Genomic DNA, 23,797 nt, shown 5'->3' with positions numbered 1-23,797 from the left:
AAAGTCAAGTTGTTAATAAGTTTAATTTTCGTGGCCGGCCATACGTTTTGACAAAAGTTGTTTAATTTTGCTTCAATAATTAAAAGCAGATGACGAGTCATCGTTAACCGTTTAAGTTTCTCACAAAGTGCTAGCCAGTCGATTTTTCTTTCGTTCTAACAAAATGACTGATTGTTTAGTGTTTTTGTTTTGTCGTTTAAATAATATTTTGAACTTGTTCAACAATACAGTCGAACCTCCCGTAAGCGACAACCAAAATGCCAAGATTTAGTGGTTGCTTACGGGAGGTGGTCACTTAGGAGAGTCGAACGAGAGTGGTTCTATTCCGAGAACAGGTCACATACATCTCCTTTTAAGAAGAGAATTTATCGCTTACATTTTTCTTGTTGCAATACGAGCAGTGCTAGGTTGTCACTAAAAGTTCCTCAGTCGTAAACTCTAAATGGCGAAGTACAGACAGCGAACAGGGAGCCTGATCAGATCATGTGTCAAGTGGTCGCTCACAAGAGGTTAAAAACAATGAAAAATTATAATGCCGTCGTCTAAAAAAAGTGGTTGCGGTCGCTTACGAGAGGTTCCAACTATAGGGCTTTGACCGACAAACTTTTGGTGTTTTGGATCGGTGGTCGCTTATGGGAAGTGGTCGCTTACGAGAGGTGGTCGCACATGGAGGTTCGACTGTATTGAATATGCCCATGGCTTATCTAGGAGTCATCTTATGGCATGAAGAAAGTGTTCAACATTTCCTAAACACACTGAAGTCACAACATTAATTAATTGATCAACCTACAACTGAGTTTTGAACCGTTTGCCTTTAGCTTTTGGGTCATAATTAATGTATGGGGAAATACACAAGGATAATGCCCGATACCAGTTGTTGTAGTGGGGCCTCATGATTAGGGAAATCTAGATTAATGTTCACTGAAGAGGTTTGCCAGAGGCTTAATCCGTTCCAAAATCCAGAACGGAGATTCGGGGGTGGGGAAGGAGGCGGCAATAGAGCAGGAACGAGAGAAGTAAAAATCTGGTCCCACGGTTTTTGGACGTCTAGATGCAAGGAAAAGCTATCCCAAACTTATTTTTAGTATGAACTGTCACTGTTCATTTACTGCTTATTCAATCAACCTGTCGGAATTCAAAGCGTCAACTTGTTTTCTCATGCACACTAGGGATATTGTTATCTGGACCTTACTGAGATTACAAAATTTAAATACGAATAGTAAAACCAAGAGGTTTTTTTTTTGTAAATTAATTTTTCATTTTTGCAGAAAAAGTGAACATTGGATTTTTAAGGAATTTATTTTCAATTTTGAAAACATAAAACAGTTTTGGAATTTTAAGTTTTCGATTAAAAAAAAAAAATGAAAGATAAAATTTCTCTAATCTAGTCTTCAATTTTCCAAAAGCATGAAAAATTATATGTTCCAGATTCATTTTACATTTTCTCCAAAGACCGAAAAAAACTGACAACACGGAGCGGTCCATTGAGTTGCAGGTTCGGGAGTACCCACGCAAGAAGGCCAAAAAGAGTTAATGTTTGGCGGGATATAAGAAAGAAGATGGCAGCCTTAAGCGAGATTGACAGGCTGGAATTTGCTGAGAGCTTTCTTATTCAGGAGATCTCTTGTCGCGGAAATTCAGCGTCGGTTTCCCTGTAAAAGGGACTGTAGTTTGGGAACTATGGAGAGATTTGCAGTCAGCGCAGAATCAATAAGAAGATGCCAGTGACAGACGAAGCACTCAATCCTCACGTTAAAAGTACTATTTCAGAGGTTCAGTCTACATATCCATTGTTACTTTGTTTGGCCAGTACTGAACATGACAAAGGATATTCTAACTCGGAAGAGTCAATACTAGTCCCTGAACCAGCATTGCCTGCCATGGCATTTAATAGTGTATTTAAAATACAGTCAATGGGTCAATAGGAGGTAATCTTTAAGCTCCGAAATACAAACGCCACAGTTATAAAGTGGAACGAAGCGTTGACAAACACACAGCTGTGATGTAAGCGGAGGTCAGCCTTCCGTTTCACGTTTAGTTTATACAGATAACGACTCTTTACCAGATGTGATGTGAATAGGAAGATTAACAAGATCCTTGATTATTATATGGCTGTCTCAAAAGGACTGGAAGCGATCAAATTCAAGAACTTGATTGGCTAAAATTGATATTGAGGCGGTCTAGATTTTCCCATCTAAACCGATCTTATTGTAACATTTGTCCTCAAGTAACAAACAAAAAAAGGAAAAAAATTGGCTTGTTCCTGTTAATACAGTACTAAATGGAAGAAACAGTAGCCCTGAACGTGGAAGCAGGTAGAGAGAATGAGCAAATGTTGGCAAATTTGAGTCCAGCCGAGAAAGCTACGAGCAAAGATGAAGACAAAATTGAGAAGTTTTTGCGAGCGCAAAAATCCAAAAACACTCAATACAAGACTAAGAGAATGAGCAAACGTTGGAAAATTTGAGTCCAGCTGAGAAAGCTACGGGCAAAGAAGAAGACGAAATTGAGAAGTTTTTGCAAGCGCAAAAATCCAAAAACACTCAATATAAGACTAAGAGCGACTTAAACGCATGGAAGAAATTTTGTGAGTCAATCAAAGAGTCTAGAGCAATTGAAAACATACCTGCCAATGAGCTCGACCTTCTTTTGTCTAAATTTTTTATCTCCGTTCGTAAACAAGATGGCACCGAGTACGAACCGTGTACATTGAGCGGATTCCAGCGAAGTTTTCAACGCCACTTGCATAAAAAAGGAAGTCTGATCAACATTCTTAAGGATAACGAGTTCTCCAAGTCCAGAGAGATTGTTGCTGCCAAACGAAAGGACCTGGTTCGCCAAGGAAAAGGAAACCGTCCAAATGCCACAAGAGAGCTAACTGAAGCTGAAGAAGATGCACTTTTTGGAAATGGCCAGTTCGGTGTTCAGGATCCTAAATCATTACAAAAGCTTTGTGGTGGTTTCTTTCCCTTTATTTCGGCTGGAGGGCTCGAGATGAGAGCCGTAAGCTGTATTGGGGTGATGTAGGCTTGGCCAATGATCCAGAAACCGATTCTGAATACCTTGTGTGGAAGTCAGAAAGAGGCAGCAAAACACGCACCGGACAAGATGGTGGCCAACAAAGAGCCTTTGAACCGAAAGCGTATGCAAGCAAACACAAGTCAAGATGCCCAGTTGAATTTTACAAAGTGTTTCGAAGCCATCGTTCCGAAGCCATGTTAGATCCAAATGCTCCTCTTTATCTCGCCATAAATCACCGACGAAAACCAAGTCACAAATTATGGTATCTGGAGAGGCCCCTCGGAAAGAATGAAATTGGCAAGTTCCTCAAAGACGTCTTTCCTTCAGCCAAACTCGATGAAACAAACAAGAAGAAGGTTTCTTATCACTCCCGGCGTTAGGAAGACCGGTGTTGGACAACTCCTCGAAGCAGACGTTCAGCCAAATTTCGTTGCACAGCTAAGCGGTCATAAAAATTTGAAAATCCTCGACAGCTACCATTCAGCATCTCTCAAGCGACAGCGAGAAATGCCGTCTACTGTCCTGAATCGTGGACCAGATACATCTGCTCAGCTCGAAGAAAACCAAGTCAGTGCCTCCACTACAACTCAGCAAAATGTCTTCACAGTCCAACAAATCCAACCTCAGGCAATTTTTGCCGGACCACATATTGACAAGTTTAATGGCTGCACATTTAACATTAACGTTTTCTGTGGTGCTCAGTCAAAGATTGCAAGGCTGAATGAGAAGTGATCGCTGAGCGATCGCGGCACAGACAGGCATTTAAATTTGTTGCACTTTTGGTCGCATTTTAGAAAATTTTCATTGTGCCTGTAGGAAAACAACGGTTATTTTGTCTTCATTCATTGACGAAGTTTGTACAAAGCTGTACTTTGAACAGTTATTTTTGTCCCGTTTGGACTGGAGACTAGTGACAGAAGTAAGCCAGCGAAATGCTTGAGACCGCGCAGGGGAACAAATACACTTTTTTCCTTTTGATTTCCTGTTTGGCCATACAATAAACATATCATTAACCGAGCTAGGTCGGTCTGTATGGGAGAATCTCGACCTCGGTCGCTGGTACAGACCTCACTGCGTTCGGTCCGTACTGGCGACCTCAGTCAAGATTCTCCCATACAGACCTCCGGCTCGGTTAATAAGAACTAAACAATAGGCCTTATCACGGTTTTTCCGACGGCATTTTGACGAGTAGGCAAACAGGCTTGAAATAACAGTGTTTGTATGGAAATCCGATGTCAAATAATTTTCATAAAACATCGCTTCTGAAAAACTCATGAATTGGAAACTTTTGGTACTAGGAAAAGGATTTTAAGAAAAAATTTGGAGGGATGTAGCTGTGCAGTCGTGTTTTGAACTTTCCATACATTTATCTCTATAGCGAACCAGCCGTGAACTGCTACTAAAAATAGTTCGCGGGAAAAAAAATACAGGGAAATGTGTGGAAAGTTCAAAACACGACTGGACGCTTTCTTGGACAGCTACATCCCTCCAATCTTTTTCCTAAAATTATTTTCCTAGTACCAAAAGTTTCCAATTCATGAATTTTTCAGAAGCGATGTTTTATGAAAATTATTTGACATCGGATTTCCATACAAAGACTGTTATTTTAAGCCTGTTTGCCTACTCGTCAAAATGGCGTCGAAAACCGTGATGAGACCTATAACGCAGCTTCTCAGGAGTTCATTCCTAAGAAATGCAAAACTGTTACGTATCAATGATCCTTTTCTGTCAGATCGTCCCGAATCTGGAATACTCTCCCAGATCAATTAATTACGAAATAGGAACGTTTCCTTGTCTTCCTACAAGAACCTACTTTTCTATTACTATAAATACTCGTGAGAATGTTCACTGCCAGGACGTGCGTTTTTTGGAAGTCAATTTGTCTCATATTTACTGCAATTGTACTCGTCGGACTATAACGCCCCACATTTGGCTATGTTCTTATCCTTTTTATTTTTAGATTTCGCAGTCGTAGTTTTTGTTTAGTCGATTATCTTTCTAAGCTCGCAGAGGAATTGATTGATAAATTCGCTCCTTAGATTACATTCGACTGACAAACAAGCCAGTAAATTCAAACTAGAAAACTAATTATCAATCCAATGACGCCGTTTATATAATGTTAAAGTGGTTTTTTGAATCTATCGTAAGATTGGAAAAATGCTATAAAGATCAAAACAAGCTCAGGCTAAATAATCGAGAATATCATGTTATTTAATTTTCGGTATCTTTTTATAGACCTGGCCCCTAGTATTCATATATATATTTTTAGACCTTGGCCCGGTTCGATTTGGAAAGAGGATAACTCTATCAATTGGATAAAATGTACTCCAACCAATACATTTTATCCGCTGGTTGACTATTGATCCGCTGGATTAAGTTATCTGCCCTTTGAACAACTGGAGCTTGTTCTGTAGAATCCATACCCGTTTCTGTAAAAGCCATAGCCTATTTCTGACTTTCATGAAGAGAATCATTCAAATCTAAACCTTTTTTCGGAGCCAAATTAAAAATCGGCTGACACCCATATCCCTTTGGCGCCGCACAGGGTTGCAACAGAAACATTGGCGATCAATTGGCCTGATTCACTTGATTTCCGGTTCGCCCACGCATTAAAAAAAATATATCAAATCAATATATTATCGGCTTACCTTGTTCGTTTCTTGTGTTTTTCTGATGTGTTCATTAGCATACAAATTGCATATACACGACAGCACTAAACTCGTGTACTCAGCTGTTTTATCCGCGATTTCAAGCTGATTAACTTCTGACTACAATCGTAATCGTAGGCAGGGAGAGGTGACTGTTCATAGCTGTAGCGCAAAAGAATAGCATCTGTGCCGTAGTAACTGGCCGGGTAAATTGTTTCTTCTCTGTGACGAAAAATTAAAAGAGAACAGAGATTTAAAGCGAAAAGGGAGCTAAACTGCTGGCTTTAAATTGTTTCTTCTCGGTGTTCTGAGAGGTAAGTGTATTCAGAAATTAATCAGCTTTCGTTTGGTGTAAAATTGGTTGCAAAGTGGTGAATAAGTTGTTAAAAGCTATTTTGTAGAGTGTTTTTGAGTTGTTCGTGTAAACTTTGCTCCCCTTCTCTATACATACACTCCTTTGTTTATAAGAATTTATTTTATAAAAATATCGAGGCAGAAATTTGTGAAATTTTAGGAATATTTTAAGAATAAACCCGAGGCTGAGATTTTGAAAAGAATACAATTTTGTATTGAAATTTTGTAAATACAATACAATCATATATTTTTTTAAATTAAACCATATAAAATTCTTCCTTTCTCTAAATGGCAAAACTAGCTAATAAAACTATAAAAAAAGTACACTATCTCGCTGGCTGCAACGAAACGCGGCGAAACAGGTGCACAATGTATACCGATACTGAATTTGGACACCAAACACTTGTAATACCCCAATACATTCTAAAACGGAAATGTCAAGAACATTCACAAGAATGTTTTTAGCCTTACATCGACAGAAAATAAGAATTTTCAGGCTGAGACGGAAAAACAATTCTTATATATATAAATATATATATATATAAATATAAAAGAGAGTATATTTAACAATTATTCCACGAGCGCGCGTTATCGTTGGATATGAGACGATACCGAAATAGGGAACGAGGCACGTAGCGTGAGAATTGTTTACTAAAAAACAGTCAAAAAATATTGCCAGATCTTGCTGCATGATTTCGCTTTGCAAGAACAATGAGAAGACAACTTAATGGTCGCTATTTCTCGGGCATGGTACCATGGCTCATGTACCACGGCCGCTAAGCCAATCAAATCCCTGGAATTACATTATACAATGATCCAGTTTTTAATAAACAGTTCAGATCCTCTCGAGCACAAAACAGCTGAGTACACGACTTTAGTGCTGTCGCGTATACTTCATTTGTATGTAAATGAACACAATAGAAAAACACAAGAAACGAACAAGGTGGGGCGATAATTTATTGCTTTGATAACTTTTTACAACTTTTGTGGAATCCGCCTCTTTTTGTCGTCTTCATATAAATTGTAAATTCGAACGGTTTTCTTCTACACTGAAGAAGGGTTATATACCCGAAACGCCAGATGTTGTTTGCTTTTTGCTTTTGTTTGGTTTTGTTTTGTTTCTATCTTAATATTTCTTACACCTCATGGTGATATTTTTTTACAATATCAATCCTATTCGTTTTAACCCTTCGAACGCCTGACGAAAAATCTAACAACGGTGACGTTGTGGACATGTGCATTACGTTAATCAGCAGTTGTGCGTGGCTGTGTCGGGAGCTGTATAATCTTAAAAATATATAGGCTCGTAATATTAAACAGTAAGGGTGATTTCTGCGTACCTACTGGTGAGATATCGTCCGATGATTGGCCTTGCACTATCTGACCGAGTTTTACCGAGTCAGTGAACCTCTGAAATTCGATTTTAATTTCTGGATTGTCAATCTTCAGTAAGTAAGTGAGTAAGCTCTTATTGTTAAGAGGGTAAAGGTGGAACACTAAACTTTCTACGTTTTCCCACGCGGCTCATACATCGCTTCTTATTCTATTTACCTACGTAAAGCCAGCTAAATTCACGTCTGTACGCTCGTAAAATTTACGCGACAGTGGAAATCCACCCTAACACTAAATAGTGTACAAACACTAACAAACCTGTGGCCCTCTATCTAAAACTATAACAAATACATAGTTAAAACTACAATTATATTCTAGAAATCATATTAATTAAAACCTACATGTGAAAATCCAAAAAAAATCTAATTGTTCTTTAAAAAATTTACCCCTAACGGCACGTTTAAAAGATTTAAGCGATGCTTGTTTCTTTATAAAAGCTGGAAAACTGTTCCATGTTTGTACCGCTTGAACTCAAAAAGTTCTTCCATATTCTGTTGCCCTATTATAACGAGGACAAATAAAATTGTAGTTCGAAAATCTGGTATGTTTAAACGGAAGTTGGCTTTTCGAGAGGACCCCAACAAACGGTTCCCATTCAGCGTTGAAAATTGTCAATAAAAGAAGATGATTTACTGACACGGCCTGACGAATGGAGCCGAATTTACATATTGCATAACATGGCATTAAGCGTTCCGTGTCATCATCCGTCATAGTATATTTAAGAGTAAATGTCCCTAAACATCAAAACCGAATCGTCAAACCGCGGACACAGCTCAAAACTCGATTTCGCATAACACTTTTTCTATAGATAGGCCCTTGATCCAAACTAAACAAAACTCGGTTAGTTTGTTTTTAAGAGTTATTTTTACTTTTAATTTTCACTTTAAGAGTAATTAAATAAAAACGTTTAATGTGGCCCGGGTTCGATTCCCGGACTTGGTGTCATAAGTGGGCTGAGTTTGTTGGTTCTCTTTCTGCTCCGAGAGGTTTTTCTCCGGGTACTCCGGTTTTCCCCTCTCCTCAAAAACTAACATTTGATTTTGATTTGATTTGTGTTGTGTTTAGTTGAGTTGATTTGAATTGCTTTGATTTAAAAGGGGATACCCTCGATAGGGATAACCTCTGGTATCTCCTGTTCATGGTATCGATGTTTACATTGATCAGATTGAATAAAGTTCATGGCGTTTTAGTGTTCGTTAAAAATACACTGTAAATCTTCCGTTCCTGGAACTTTATAGTTTGGTCTCTACAAATTCCAGCAGTAATAAGAAAAGCGGTTTTTTTTCTTCCTAAACAACAGTCATAGGCTTTTTCTTTAAGCCACCTTCGATTCGATACTCTTTCTAAATAGTTTTGAGGTACCTTAAAATAAGCCCCTAAAAATCATGTCGGTTACGCCAAACTAGGACCTCAAACTATACTGCAGATACTTGTAAAGGGGGGAGGGGGGGGGGGGGAAGGGGGAGGGGGATGTCGGTTAGTTGTGTAATACGACTTCGTTGAAGTTTGCTAATTTGACAAATTTGCCGACGGACATCATTTTGAAAACTAAGGGCAGCACTAAAATCAAGAATCCGGAACAGAAAACCAGAATCAGGATCTAGAGGAATCCTTAAGATAGTATGACGAAACTTTAGGGATTTAAACTACTCAATAGGTGGTCACACATCGTCACGCAAGTGAAAAAATAAAATCCTCAACCATTCAATAGATAAAGTCAATAAATTGATATGTTGTAGAGGAGTGATATATAAACAACGTGTGAAAGCCACAGGGCTGTGCGATATCTCCTAATCGAGTTATTCGAGAAAATGTACCACGGAAAATTACAGAGTTTAGTATGGGACGCCATGTTGGTGCCCCGTCTGATGGGCACCAACATGGCGGCCGGAAACCAGCAAAAACATCTGGAGTTTACCTTGGCTATTTCAAAGCCTTTCTTCTCTCTGCTGAACTTTCACACATTGACATTAACGCTTCTATTACATGTTAGCTGATCAGACCTAAAAAACACATGAGGCGAATCGATGTTTTCATGTACGTGACATGTTTAGAGCAGCTGATCCTTCTGTCACGCACTGCGCAAAAATCTAAAATTCAAACTGATCTATTTTCAAAACAAAGAATGCTATCCTGCTGAAAACAAGCAAGCCGATGGAAATTTAGATTTTCTTATATGTGGTGAAGATAAAAACCCAAAATTGTTTTTAGTTGTGAATTTCAGTTTTTTATGACGTCATGTGAAAACCAAGAATTTAGACAACTTGTGGGCGAAATTAGAAAAAAATTCTGTAAGAGCATTTTCAAGTAAATAATGAATCAATTTTTACGGGATAATTTTGTTTATTGCCCCATTTTTCACCAATATCTCTGGTAAAATAAAACTTGATACTTTGTCTTTTCTGTTATAAGGTGTTTCCTCATAGCAAAACCATTCAAATGCGTATTGCGCTTTATGAGTGTCTCCCATTTTAAGATATTTTAGTTTGAAAACAGTTAAAATAAAGCGCAGATGAATGAAAAAGTTCCTACTTTGCATGAATTGAGATATCTTTAAAATGCCTCTACAGATTTTTCTGTTAAATTACAAGCGGTTAGAGTAATAATTCTTTTAATAATTCTTTTTTCTTTCTTTCTTAATTCACGCAGATTTTAGGCTCAAGAACCGAAACCGGTGTTAGATAAGACGATTGAATCTTGGGCAAGTTTCAGTCGTTATTTGCTTGCTGCAAACAAGAGTTTTATTTTGTTTTTCAGGGTCTATTTCACTGCTATTCGCGTGCTTTGAATATTTATCATAACGTGAAGTCGTGCAAAAGGTTAAATTTACAATGGAAGACTTGGGAAGCAGGAGCATATATTTTTGTAAATTTTCCCTTTGCATGACTTCACGTAATCATAAATATTCACAGCACGTGAACAGCAGTGAAATAGATCCAGACAAACAAAATTGATTGGTTTCCCTTTCTCAGGTCTATTTCCTTCCAACAATGTTTGTTTGTTCTTCCCTGTTGGGTTTTTTGGCAAAACCAATTCTTATCTCTAATTGGGACCATCTGGCCTTGGTTGAATTACTATCATAAACAAGTTTACAGCACACTATAAAGTAAGGCGTAGTTAGAGAGATACGGGTAGAATAGACGTAGAAGTTATATAGAGTAGTTGCAGAATAGATGAACAGAAGAACCAGCTCCTTGAGAATAAAGAAGTCCTACAAAGATTCCTGTTACTTCTCTCCTTAGCTGAGCGAGCTTTGTTACATATATTGTGATAATCTGTTTTGTTTTGTTTTCTTTTGTCAGTTGTTGAAGAATGCATAGTACAAGAGGAAAAGACGTCGTCTCCATCGTTCTCTTTGTCTGTGCCACTATTTTCTGCAGCGTGCATTGTGGTAAGTCTGATCGTATCTGGATAGACTATGATAATTCCATTCAACAGTAAAATCAGTCAAATACAGTAAAAACCCGCGTGTAAGAATCTAATGGTTTAAGAACCTCCTGGCAGAAATTTGCCATTTTATTACCCAAAAATATAAGAACCTGTTTAGCCAAGCAAGATCAACCGGGTTCTTATATGTGGGTAACAGTTAAATTGTGATAAACATTTTAACCAAGGAGTTATGTTGCAAGAAAAAACCAAACTGTGACTACAAATAAAAGTATTAATTTCTAAAACAAAAACTGGTTTATATAAAGTACAGTTGTGAATAAATACTGTATATTTAAGGACCAAACCCAAGTTTATTTATTTTTCTGGTAATCAACAACTATATCTCCTTCATAGAAATTAAGAACCTACTTACCTTAAATTGTCAATAACTACTCCAAAATACAAGAACCTGTTTTGCCAGACTTCAAAAAATGTAGGTTCTTACACGTGGGTATATACTGTAGATCGCCCTCTGAAACCATCTCCGAGATCAAAGATCTTACTAAGTTGCACTCAAAAGCTGGAAACAAATTGAATATCCAAATATCCAGCTCTGGTATTAAAAAGTAATCTTCCTCAGATGCAACATTTAGTAGGTGTTTTCCTGCATTCTATCGTAAATATTCGCGAAACGGTCGACCAATACAACTGCACAACATTCAAACGCCCTAAAATGATGATTTAGGACACCTAAAACGAATTTCTAAGTCATTGTTCTTCATTGTGTTCGGTACTTTGCTCTTGGTAATATGTATCTTAAGCAGTTCACAAATATAATTATTGCTAATGTTATAGTAATCAAAGATTAGGGAGTGTTTTTGAAAACGGCGTGATAACAAGTTTAAATAATTATCGTTCCATTTCTATGCTCTAAATATTCAACAAACTGTTAGAAAAGTTAACGTATAAAAAAATATTAGAATTTTTGGAGAAGAAAAAAGTAATTTATTGCATGCAGTTTGGCTTCCGTGCGAAACGCGGTTGGACACGACAAGATGATGTCATCCGTCCCCGCAAAATCTGCGGGGGATATTCATTCCATCAACGTTGGTTGTCCCATGCAATTTCGACTCCAACTTGTATCAGGAGTGCGTTTTTTCTACCTCGAATACGCAATTACGTCAGAGGCAAGGTGATATGCCTCTGATTACATTCATTGACAGCTCTAGCCGGCATTAAGCTAAACATTCCCTGTTTAATTTACAGCTCGTTACGAAACAATCGGTTGTTATCAAGACCATGATACGCGTGCCATACCAACACTAGAAGGGAAAGATCCAATCTTGGATGGCAACTACGGCCAAAGGGAAAACGCCATCTCAAAATGCTATGAAGCAGCCAAGAAGCGAGGATTTTACCTGTTTGCTGTGCAGCATGGTGGCTGGTGTGCGGCCAGTTTAACGGCTGCAAAGACTTTCAACAAGTATGGAAAATCGTCAGCTTGCAAGCCTGATGGTAAAGGTGGACCTTGGGCCAATCAAGTGTATGTCATCAAAGGTAATTATGCACGGAGTAAATTTTTTTATACCAATAGCTTTTTAAGTGATGTTAATGATTCTTACAAAAAGTTGGAGAAACTACAATTACACCACATGCACAATTTTTTTTTTTTAATTTTTCTATACCACTTGCTGGCTTGTTTCTAACGGCAAAGTAATTGCTTTTCTATGGACTTTCAACCAATTCTTGTGCAGTAAATTTATGTGTCGTTTGCTTACTTTCTAGGATATGAAACTGTTGGATGCTATCGTGACACCTCAACTAGAGCTATTCCAACCTTGGAGGGAAAAGATGCAGTTTTGGATGGATCGTATCCTTCTCGAGCCAATGCCATTGCAAAGTGTGCCGTGGCTGCAATGAGGGCGGGGTACAGCATGTTTGCAGTTCAGCATAGTGGTTGGTGTGCAGCCAGCGCAACAGTACTACAGACCTTTAACAAGTATGGAAAATCTACAGCTTGTAACGCTGATGGCGAGGGTGGACCGTGGGGCAATCAAGTTTATATCTTTAAAAGTAAGCAAACAATCACAAAGCCGCTAGCTCTAGGAAAAAGATGAGTATCTTGTATATCCGTACCTTTTTCAACGCTTCGCATCCTTCTTTTCCCTTTTTTATTCTATTTGAAGAGAGATCGATACTGTTTAAGCTTTCGTTGACAGTTTCAAAACTTTCTTCCTTCAAAGCGCGAAACAAATTTAAACATAAACTCATCGCCATGGATACAGATACCCGCAATGTCAGCTTAGTGGGCATACACGCGATCACAAAGTTGAACACGGTGGCGAAACGAATGCAAAGTTGTTGTTCACACCTGAGAACAAAAGATATGTTGGACAATGTTGAAGACGATGTTTGATGGAAATAATCATTCAACATCATGCCACATTCTGCAAGAAGTTCGATTCAGCAATGTTTGGATTATGTTGCATTAACAAGTTGCTGGGCCTCATTATAACAATCCTTAGATTTTAAATCGCGCAAAAGATCAATCCTTGCGTTCCGCTGGAATCCTCATTCCATAGAAAACGGCAACAAAAACGACGTGATCAAAACTAAGCATTCAACCTACAACAGTTTTGCTCTAGTTAACAATAACGCATTGAATTTTTTTATACCCATAGCTTTTTAAGCGATGTTAATGATTCTTACAAAAAGTTAGAGAAATAACAATTGCACCACTTGGACCATTTTCTTTTAATTTTTCTATACCTCTTGCTGGTTTGTTTCTAACTGCGAAGTAATTGCTTTTCTATGAACTTTCAACCAATTCTTAAAGAAACACCCCCTGCCCTCCATGATCTTGTTTCCCTAGCTTCTGATATCCAAAAATATAATACCAGATTTGCCACTAGTCAAAACCTGTGCAGACCATTTTCTAGAACTAATTATGGTTTAGCACGGTTTAGAGTAGTGGCATCACAAACCTAGGAAACAATTCCAATGGAAATTAAGTGTCTGCCTTACAATGATTTTAAGAAGAAATACAAACTTTTTCTACTTGATAGCCAAACATAAATAATATAAAAAAAGTTAACGTATACTATATACTTATATATTTGCTGTAAACACTTATTTCCTTACTGTTGTATTTTCCTCTCCTAAGACTAATTTAACTAGCAGAGCTCTTCAACCAGTATTATAAATTCTATTTCCCCCTATTTTATTTAACTGCACTCAGGTAATGGCCAACACGAAAGCCTTGCTCCTTTGGCCACTACGCACTTCTTTCGTAGAATGTAAAATCACTAAATAAATTGCTCTGCACGTTTAATTTTTTTTCTTCTTATATAATATATTGTATTTCTTTGTAATAAGTGTAAATAAAATTGAACTAAACTGAACTGAACTGAACTTGTGCAGTAAATTTATATGTGGGCTGCTTACTCTCTAGGCTATGAAACTATTGGATGCTATCGTGACACCTCAACTAGAGCTATTCCAACCTTGGAGGGAAATGATGCCATTTTGGATGGATCCTATCCTTCTCGGACCAACGCCATTGCAAAGTGTGCCGCGGCTGCAATGAGGGCGGGCTACAGTATGTTTGCAGTTCAGCATGGTGGTTGGTGTGCATCCAGCGCAACAGCACCACAGACCTTTGACAAGTATGGAAAATCTACAGCATGTAACGCTGATGGCGAGGGTGGACCGTGGGCTAATCAAGTTTATGTCATCAAAAGTAAGCAATCAATCACATAGCCTCTAGCTCTAGGAAAAGGATGAGTATCTTGTATACCCGTACCTTTTTCAACGCCTCGCATCCCCTGTTTCACTTTTTCATTCTATCTGAAGAGAGATCGGTACTGTTTTTAAAAGCTTTCGTTGACAGTTTCAAGGCCTTCTCCCTTTAAAGCGCGAAACCTATCGCCATGGATACAGATACACGAAATGTCAGCTGAGTAGGCATACACGCGATCACTAGCGTTAAACACGGTGGCGAAACGAATGCGAAATTGTGGTTCCCACCTGAGAACAAAAGATATGTTGGACGATGTTGAAGACGATGTTTGATGGAAATAATCAGTCAACATCATGCCACATTCTACAACAAGCTCGATTCAGCAATGTTTGGGTGATGTTGCATCAACATGTTGCCGGGCCTCATTATAACAATCGTTAGATTTTATATCGCCCTAAAGATCAATCCTTGCGTTCCGCTGGAATCCTCATTCCATAGAAAACGGCAACAAAAACGACGTGATCAAAACTAAGCATTCAACTTACAACAGTTTTGCTCTAGTTAATAATAACGTATTGAATTTTTTTTTAAACCCATTGCTTTTTAATTGATTTTAATGATTCTTACAAAAAGTTGGAGAAACTACAATTACACCACTTGTACATTTTTTTTTTTAATTTTTCTATACCTCGTGTTGCTTTGTTTCTCACCGCGAAGTAATTGCTTTTCTATGCACTTTCAACCAATTCTTGTGCAGTAAATTTATGTGTGGTTTGCGTACTTTCTAGGCTATGAAACTTTTGGATGCTATCGTGACACCTCAACTAGAGCTATTCCAACCTTGGAGGGAAATGATGCAATTTTAGATGGATCGTATCCTTCTCGGACCAACGCCATCGCAAAGTGCGCCGCGGCTGCAATGAGGGCAGGCTACAGTATGTTTGCAGTTCAGCATGGTGGTTGGTGTGCAGCCAGCGCAACAGCACCACAGACGTTTGGCAAGTATGGAAAATCTACAGCTTGTAACGCTGATGGCGAGGGTGGACCGTGGGCTAATCAAGTTTATGTCTTCAAAAGTAAGCAATCAATCACATAGCCTCTAGCTCTAGGAGAAGGATGAGTATCTTGTATATCCGTACCTTTTTCAACGCCTTGCATCCCCCTTTTCCCTTTTTTATTCTATCTGAAGAGAGATTGATACTGTTTAAGCTTTTGTTGACAGTTTCAAAACTTTCTTCCTTCAAAGCGCTAAACAAATATAAACATAAACTCATCGCCATGGATACAGATACCCGCAATGTCAGCTTAGTGGGCATACACGCGATCACCAACGTTGAACAAAGTGCCGAAGCGAACGCGAAGTTGTTGTTCACACCTGAGAACAAAAGATATGTTGGATGATGTTGTAGATGATGTTTGATGGAAATAAGCATTTTTTTTTTCTTATAACATCATGCGACATTCTGCAGCAAGTTCGATTCAGCAATGTTTTGGCGATGTTGCATCAACATGTTGCCAGGCCTTAATATAACAATCGTTGGATTTTATATCGCCCTAAAGATCAATACTTGCGTTACACTGGAATCCTCATTCCCTAGAAAACGTCAACAAAAACGACGTGAACAAAAGTAAGCATTCAACTTACAATAGTTTTGCTCTAGTTAATAATAACGGATTGAATATTTTTTTAATGAATCTTACAAAAAGTTGGAGAAACTACAATTGCACCACTTGGACAATTTTTTTTTTTAATTTTCTTTATCTCTTGCTGGTTTGTTTCTAACTGCAAAGTAATTGCTTTTCTGTGCACTTTCATCCAATTCTTGTGTGGTAAATTTATGTGTGGGTTGCTTTGTTACGGGATGTTTTTCAGTAAAAGTAGATTGCACTCAGTTTAGGAAATATCGGAGTCTTTGTAGCCGTCAAGTAAAGGGCATTTTAGCTCTCTGGCTAAGCGAGAGGTGCCCTGCTACCTACCGGGATCTTTTACATCGAGTGGACCAGACCTTCTTCACAGGAACATAGCCTTTATTGTCGAACTTGACTCATTCTCTTACAGGCAAAACTCAAAAGCTTCTAATGAAGAACAGTTGTCATATAAGACCCGTAGCCAATAGTATTTCGACAACTCAATTTCTCTTGCGTAAGCTTAACAATTTGCGCAAATTCTAAAGAAATTACTTTTCGAGCCTTTACAAACTGAAGCTCATTTCTTATTCGAAAGAAAAGCAGGTGTTCAATACCTATGTGTTTTACTTGACGGTTGCAAAGACTCCGATATTTCCTAAACTGAGTGAAATCTACTTTTACTGAAAAACGTCCCGTAACAGCTTACCTTACATTCCAGGCTATGAAACTGTTGGATGCTATCGTGACACCTCAGCTAGAGCTATTCCAACCTTGGAGGGAAAAGATGCCATTTTGGATGGATCGTATCCTTCTCGGACTAACGCCATTGCAAAGTGTGCCGCGGCTGCGATGAGGGCGGGGTACAGTATGTTTGCAGTTCAGCATAGTGGTTGGTGTGCAGCTAGCGCAACAGCACCACAGACCTTTGACAAGTATGGAAAATCTACAGCTTGTAACGCTGATGGCGAGGGTGGACCGTGGGCTAATCAAGTTTATGTCATCAAAAGTAAGCAATCAATCACATAGCCTCTAACGCTAGGAAAAGGATGAGTATCTTGTTTATCCGTACCTTTTTCAACGCCTCGCATCCTCCTTTTCCCTTTTTCATCCCATATGAAGAGAGATCGATACTGTTAAAGCTTTCGTTGACAGTTTCAAGACCTTCTTCCTTTAAAGCGCTAAACGAATTTAAACATAAACACATCGCCATCTCAAGCATGTTAAGGCATGGCTCAAGGCCATATCTGGGTAAAAAACAGAATCAACCGTAACTCTGCATAAATTCACTGAAAGACCCCCAAACTTGGCAGCGACACAGAAATTGATGACCTTAACTCAGTTCTAACCTCAAATCTTGAAAATAGACCTCACATGACCGGTTATGATTGTTTCTTTGCTGAAACAGAAAATAAAAAATGGGGTGCCGAGTTAATATATGATGGATATTGATTAGAACGTTTCTCTTACCGTCTGGTTATGCCTTACATGAATCTTTCCTGAATGGTTGACCTCAGCATTTAGTAGACGAAATATTTAACAAAATAGGTCACGTGACTTATTAAACTTTATAATAATATTTTAATAAAACCAAAATCTATTCCATTCAACACAGATTCAGTTACTATACGATAGAAGCTACAACCGCATATCCTAAGCTTCGAGTCACAATGAACCTGCCATTCTTACCCCATCTGACAATTAGTTTTAAGCGCAATTGTGACGTCATCAAGCACGTGACCACTATTCTGATGCCTTAAGGAATTTAAGGTCGCTGTAATACGTCAATTATTAACTTATAGCCACCCTGAGGATTTAGAAAATATTGATTTCAAAGATAGGTAGTTTCAAACTCGCGGGGGGTCTTAAGTAAAGAACAAGCCATGCCTTAACATGCTTGAGATGGATACAGATACCCGAAATGTCAGCATAGTGGGCATACACGCGATCACCAATGTTGAACACGGTGGCGAAACAAATACCAAGTTGTTGCTCACACCTGAGAACAAAAAAAAATGTTGGACGATGTTGATGACGATGTTTGATGGAAATAATCATTCAACATCATGCCACATTCTGCAACAAGCTCGATTCAGCAATGTTTGGGTGATGTTGCATCAACATGTTTCTGGGCCTCATTATAACAATCGTTAGATTTTATATCTCCCTAAAGATCAATCCTTGCGTTACGCTGGAATCCTCATTCCCTAGAAAACGTCAACAAAAACGACGTGATGAAATCTAAGCATTTTCAAAAAAATGCTTAGATTTCATCACCTCGTTTTTGTCGAAAATAGTAAGTATTGTTAGCAATGTAAGCAATAAGTATTGTCATTATTATAAGTATGGTATTTATTGTAAATAGTGTAAGCACTGTTCAATATCGTAAATATTGTGTTATGTAAAGCAAATCAAAAAAAAAAAAAAGAAATCTAAGCATGCAACTTACAACAGTTTTGCTCTAGTTAATAATAACAAATTGAATTCGTTTATACCCAAAGCTTTTTAAGCGATGTTAATTATTCTTACAAAAAGTTGGAGAAACTACAATTAAATCACTTGTACAATTTTTTTTTTAATTTTTCTATACCTCTTGTTGGTTTTTTTTCTAACTGCAAAGTAATTGCTTTTCTATGCACTTTCAAACAATTCTTGTGGAGTAAATTTATGTGTGGTTTGCTTACTTTCTAGGCTATGAAACTATTGGATGCTATCGTGACACCTCAACTAGAGCTATTCCAACCTTGGAGGGAAAAGATGCAACTTTGGATGGATCGTATCCTTCTCGGGCCAACGCCATTGCAAAGTGTGCCGCGGCTGCGATGAGGGCGGGGTACAGTATGTTTGCAGTTCAGCATAGTGGTTGGTGTGCAGCCAGCGCAACAGCACCACAGACCTTTGACAAGTATGGAAAATCTACAACTTGTAACGCTGATGGCGAGGGTGGACCGTGGGGCAATCAAGTTTATATCATCAAAAGTAAGCAATCAATCACATAGCCTCTATCTATTGGAAAAGGATGAGTATCTTGTATATCTGTACCTTTTTTAACACCTTGCATCCTCCTTTTCCCCTTTTTCATTGTATCTGAAGAGAGATCGACACTGTTTAAGCTTTCGTTGACAGTTTCATAATGTCTTCCTTCAAAGCGCGAAGCAAATATAAACATAAACTCATCGCCATTGATACAGATACCCGCAATGTCAGCTTAGTGGGCATACAGGCGATCACCAATGTTGAACACGGTGGCGAAACGAATGTGAAGTTGTTGTTTACACCTGAGAACAAAAGATATGTTCGACGATGTTTGTTGGAAATAATTATTCAACAGGAAGCAACGTTCTGCAACATGTTCAATTTAGCAATGTTGGGCGATGTTGCATCAACATGTTGCCGGGCCTCAATATAACAATCGTTAGGTTTTATATCGCTCTAAACATCAATTCTTGCGTTATGCTGGTATCCTCCCCCCGTAGAAACGTCAACAAAAACGACGTGATCAAAAGTAAACATGCAACTTACAACTGTTTTGCTCTAGTTAGTAGGCTGATTTAGCAACATCACGGGAACGTCAGTTGACAACCACGCACGCGTCAAGAATGCCCATATATAGTCCAAATAGACTCGTGTCCAGACTATTCCGCGAGCTCTCGCGTCCTCAAATGACGTTCCCATTCTGTTGCTAAATTAGCCTAATAATAACGGAGTGAATTTTCTTATACCCAAAGCTTTTTAGGCGATGTTAATCATGATTCTTACAAAAAGTTGGAGAAACTACAATTACGCCACTTGAGCAATTTTTTTTTTAATTTTTCTATTCCTCTTGCTGGTTTATTTCTAGCTGCGAAGTAATTGCTTTTTTTTGCACTTTCAACCAATTCTTGTGCAGTAAATTTCTGTGTGGGTTGCTTACTTTCTAGGCTATGAAACTGTTGGATGCTATCGTGACACCTCAACTAGAGCTATTCCAACATTGGAGGGAAAAGATGCAATTTTGGATGGATCCTATCTTTCTCGGACCAACGCCATTGCAAAGTGTGCCGCGGCTGCAATGAGGGCGGGGTACAGTATGTTTGCAGTTCAGCATGGTGGTTGGTGTGCAGCCAGCGCAACAGCACCACAGACCTTTGACAAGTATGGAAAATCTACAGCTTGTAACGCTGATGGCGAGGGTGGACCGTGGGCTAATCAAGTTTATGTCATCAAAAGTAAGCAATCAATCACATAGCCTCTAACGCTAGGAAAAGGATGAGTATCTTGTTTATCCGTACCTTTTTCAACGCCTCGCATCCTCCTTTTCCCTTTTTCATCCCATATGAAGAGAGATCGATACTGTTAAAGCTTTCGTTGACAGTTTCAAGACCTTCTTCCTTTAAAGCGCTAAACGAATTTAAACATAAACACATCGCCATCTCAAGCATGTTAAGGCATGGCTCAAGGCCATATCTGGGTAAAAAACAGAATCAACCGTAACTCTGCATAAATTCACTGAAAGACCCCCAAACTTGGCAGCGACACAGAAATTGATGACCTTAACTCAGTTCTAACCTCAAATCTTGAAAATAGACCTCACATGACCGGTTATGATTGTTTCTTTGCTGAAACAGAAAATAAAAAATGGGGTGCCGAGTTAATATATGATGGATATTGATTAGAACGTTTCTCTTACCGTCTGGTTATGCCTTACATGAATCTTTCCTGAATGGTTGACCTCAGCATTTAGTAGACGAAATATTTAACAAAATAGGTCACGTGACTTATTAAACTTTATAATAATATTTTAATAAAACCAAAATCTATTCCATTCAACACAGATTCAGTTACTATACGATAGAAGCTACAACCGCATATCCTAAGCTTCGAGTCACAATGAACCTGCCATTCTTACCCCATCTGACAATTAGTTTTAAGCGCAATTGTGACGTCATCAAGCACGTGACCACTATTCTGATGCCTTAAGGAATTTAAGGTCGCTGTAATACGTCAATTATTAACTTATAGCCACCCTGAGGATTTAGAAAATATTGATTTCAAAGATAGGTAGTTTCAAACTCGCGGGGGGTCTTAAGTAAAGAACAAGCCATGCCTTAACATGCTTGAGATGGATACAGATACCCGAAATGTCAGCATAGTGGGCATACACGCGATCACCAATGTTGAACACGGTGGCGAAACAAATACCAAGTTGTTGCTCACACCTGAGAACAAAAAAAAATGTTGGACGATGTTGATGACGATGTTTGATGGAAATAATCATTCAACATCATGCCACATTCTGCAACAAGCTCGATTCAGCAATGTTTGGGTGATGTTGCATCAACATGTTTCTGGGCCTCATTATAACAATCGTTAGATTTTATATCTCCCTAAAGATCAATCCTTGCGTTACGCTGGAATCCTCATTCCCTAGAAAACGTCAACAAAAACGACGTGATGAAATCTAAGCATTTTCAAAAAAATGCTTAGATTTCATCACCTCGTTTTTGTCGAAAATAGTAAGTATTGTTAGCAATGTAAGCAATAAGTATTGTCATTATTATAAGTATGGTATTTATTGTAAATAGTGTAAGCACTGTTCAATATCGTAAATATTGTGTTATGTAAAGCAAATCAAAAAAAAAAAAAAGAAATCTAAGCATGCAACTTACAACAGTTTTGCTCTAGTTAATAATAACAAATTGAATTCGTTTATACCCAAAGCTTTTTAAGCGATGTTAATTATTCTTACAAAAAGTTGGAGAAACTACAATTAAATCACTTGTACAATTTTTTTTTTAATTTTTCTATACCTCTTGTTGGTTTTTTTTCTAACTGCAAAGTAATTGCTTTTCTATGCACTTTCAAACAATTCTTGTGGAGTAAATTTATGTGTGGTTTGCTTACTTTCTAGGCTATGAAACTATTGGATGCTATCGTGACACCTCAACTAGAGCTATTCCAACCTTGGAGGGAAAAGATGCAACTTTGGATGGATCGTATCCTTCTCGGGCCAACGCCATTGCAAAGTGTGCCGCGGCTGCGATGAGGGCGGGGTACAGTATGTTTGCAGTTCAGCATAGTGGTTGGTGTGCAGCCAGCGCAACAGCACCACAGACCTTTGACAAGTATGGAAAATCTACAACTTGTAACGCTGATGGCGAGGGTGGACCGTGGGGCAATCAAGTTTATATCATCAAAAGTAAGCAATCAATCACATAGCCTCTATCTATTGGAAAAGGATGAGTATCTTGTATATCTGTACCTTTTTTAACACCTTGCATCCTCCTTTTCCCCTTTTTCATTGTATCTGAAGAGAGATCGACACTGTTTAAGCTTTCGTTGACAGTTTCATAATGTCTTCCTTCAAAGCGCGAAGCAAATATAAACATAAACTCATCGCCATTGATACAGATACCCGCAATGTCAGCTTAGTGGGCATACAGGCGATCACCAATGTTGAACACGGTGGCGAAACGAATGTGAAGTTGTTGTTTACACCTGAGAACAAAAGATATGTTCGACGATGTTTGTTGGAAATAATTATTCAACAGGAAGCAACGTTCTGCAACATGTTCAATTTAGCAATGTTGGGCGATGTTGCATCAACATGTTGCCGGGCCTCAATATAACAATCGTTAGGTTTTATATCGCTCTAAACATCAATTCTTGCGTTATGCTGGTATCCTCCCCCCGTAGAAACGTCAACAAAAACGACGTGATCAAAAGTAAACATGCAACTTACAACTGTTTTGCTCTAGTTAGTAGGCTGATTTAGCAACATCACGGGAACGTCAGTTGACAACCACGCACGCGTCAAGAATGCCCATATATAGTCCAAATAGACTCGTGTCCAGACTATTCCGCGAGCTCTCGCGTCCTCAAATGACGTTCCCATTCTGTTGCTAAATTAGCCTAATAATAACGGAGTGAATTTTCTTATACCCAAAGCTTTTTAGGCGATGTTAATCATGATTCTTACAAAAAGTTGGAGAAACTACAATTACGCCACTTGAGCAATTTTTTTTTTAATTTTTCTATTCCTCTTGCTGGTTTATTTCTAGCTGCGAAGTAATTGCTTTTTTTTGCACTTTCAACCAATTCTTGTGCAGTAAATTTCTGTGTGGGTTGCTTACTTTCTAGGCTATGAAACTGTTGGATGCTATCGTGACACCTCAACTAGAGCTATTCCAACATTGGAGGGAAAAGATGCAATTTTGGATGGATCCTATCTTTCTCGGACCAACGCCATTGCAAAGTGTGCCGCGGCTGCAATGAGGGCGGGGTACAGTATGTTTGCAGTTCAGCATGGTGGTTGGTGTGCAGCCAGCGCAACAGCACCACAGACCTTTGACAAGTATGGAAAATCTACAACTTGTAACGCTGATGGCGAGGGTGGGCCGTGGGCTAATCAAGTTTATATCATCAAAAGTAAGCAATCCATCACATAGCCTCTAGCTCTAGCAAAAAGGATGAGTGTCTTGTACACCCGTACCTTTTTCAACGTCTCGCATCCCCCTTTACCCTTTTTCATTCTATCTGAAGAGAGATCGATACTGTTTAAGCTTTTGTTGACAGTTTCAAGATCTTCTCCCTTCAAAGCTCGAAACAAATATAAATATAAACATAAACTCATCGCCATGGATACAGATACCCGAAGTGTCGGCTTAAA

At 38.5% G+C, this 23,797-nt stretch overlaps 1 protein-coding gene across 10 annotated transcripts in view; it reads left to right on the top strand.

Annotated features, from left to right (window-relative positions):
* The window catches only part of LOC146467294 (uncharacterized), a 285,496-nt gene that overhangs the window by 13,688 nt on the left and 248,011 nt on the right, over window positions 1–23,797 (top strand). For 2 of the 10 annotated variants that reach the window (XM_085126188.1, XM_085126191.1), the window contains exons 2-11: window positions 10,718–10,806; window positions 12,051–12,341; window positions 12,570–12,857; window positions 14,236–14,523; window positions 15,312–15,599; window positions 16,871–17,158; window positions 18,841–19,128; window positions 20,070–20,357; window positions 22,040–22,327; window positions 23,269–23,556. In XM_085126188.1, the coding sequence (XP_084982314.1) occupies window positions 10,728–10,806; window positions 12,051–12,341; window positions 12,570–12,857; window positions 14,236–14,523; window positions 15,312–15,599; window positions 16,871–17,158; window positions 18,841–19,128; window positions 20,070–20,357; window positions 22,040–22,327; window positions 23,269–23,556 (2,674 nt within the window). In that variant the 5' untranslated portion in view covers window positions 10,718–10,727. Of the gene's footprint in view, window positions 1–5,677; window positions 5,984–10,717; window positions 10,807–12,050; window positions 12,342–12,569; window positions 12,858–14,235; window positions 14,524–15,311; window positions 15,600–16,870; window positions 17,159–18,840; window positions 19,129–20,069; window positions 20,358–22,039; window positions 22,328–23,268; window positions 23,557–23,797 lie in introns of those variants that run through there. The other 8 variants (XM_085126190.1, XM_085126192.1, XM_085126194.1 and 5 more) reach the window with 8 other exon arrangements.

The sequence above is a fragment of the Pavona decussata genome, unplaced genomic scaffold, assembly GCF_977016875.1.
Source record: "Pavona decussata unplaced genomic scaffold, jaPavDecu1.1 SCAFFOLD_137, whole genome shotgun sequence".
NCBI lineage: Eukaryota > Metazoa > Cnidaria > Anthozoa > Scleractinia > Agariciidae > Pavona > Pavona decussata.
The sequence above is the reverse complement of the archived record's forward strand: the minus strand, read 5'-3'. Positions and strand labels throughout refer to the sequence as shown.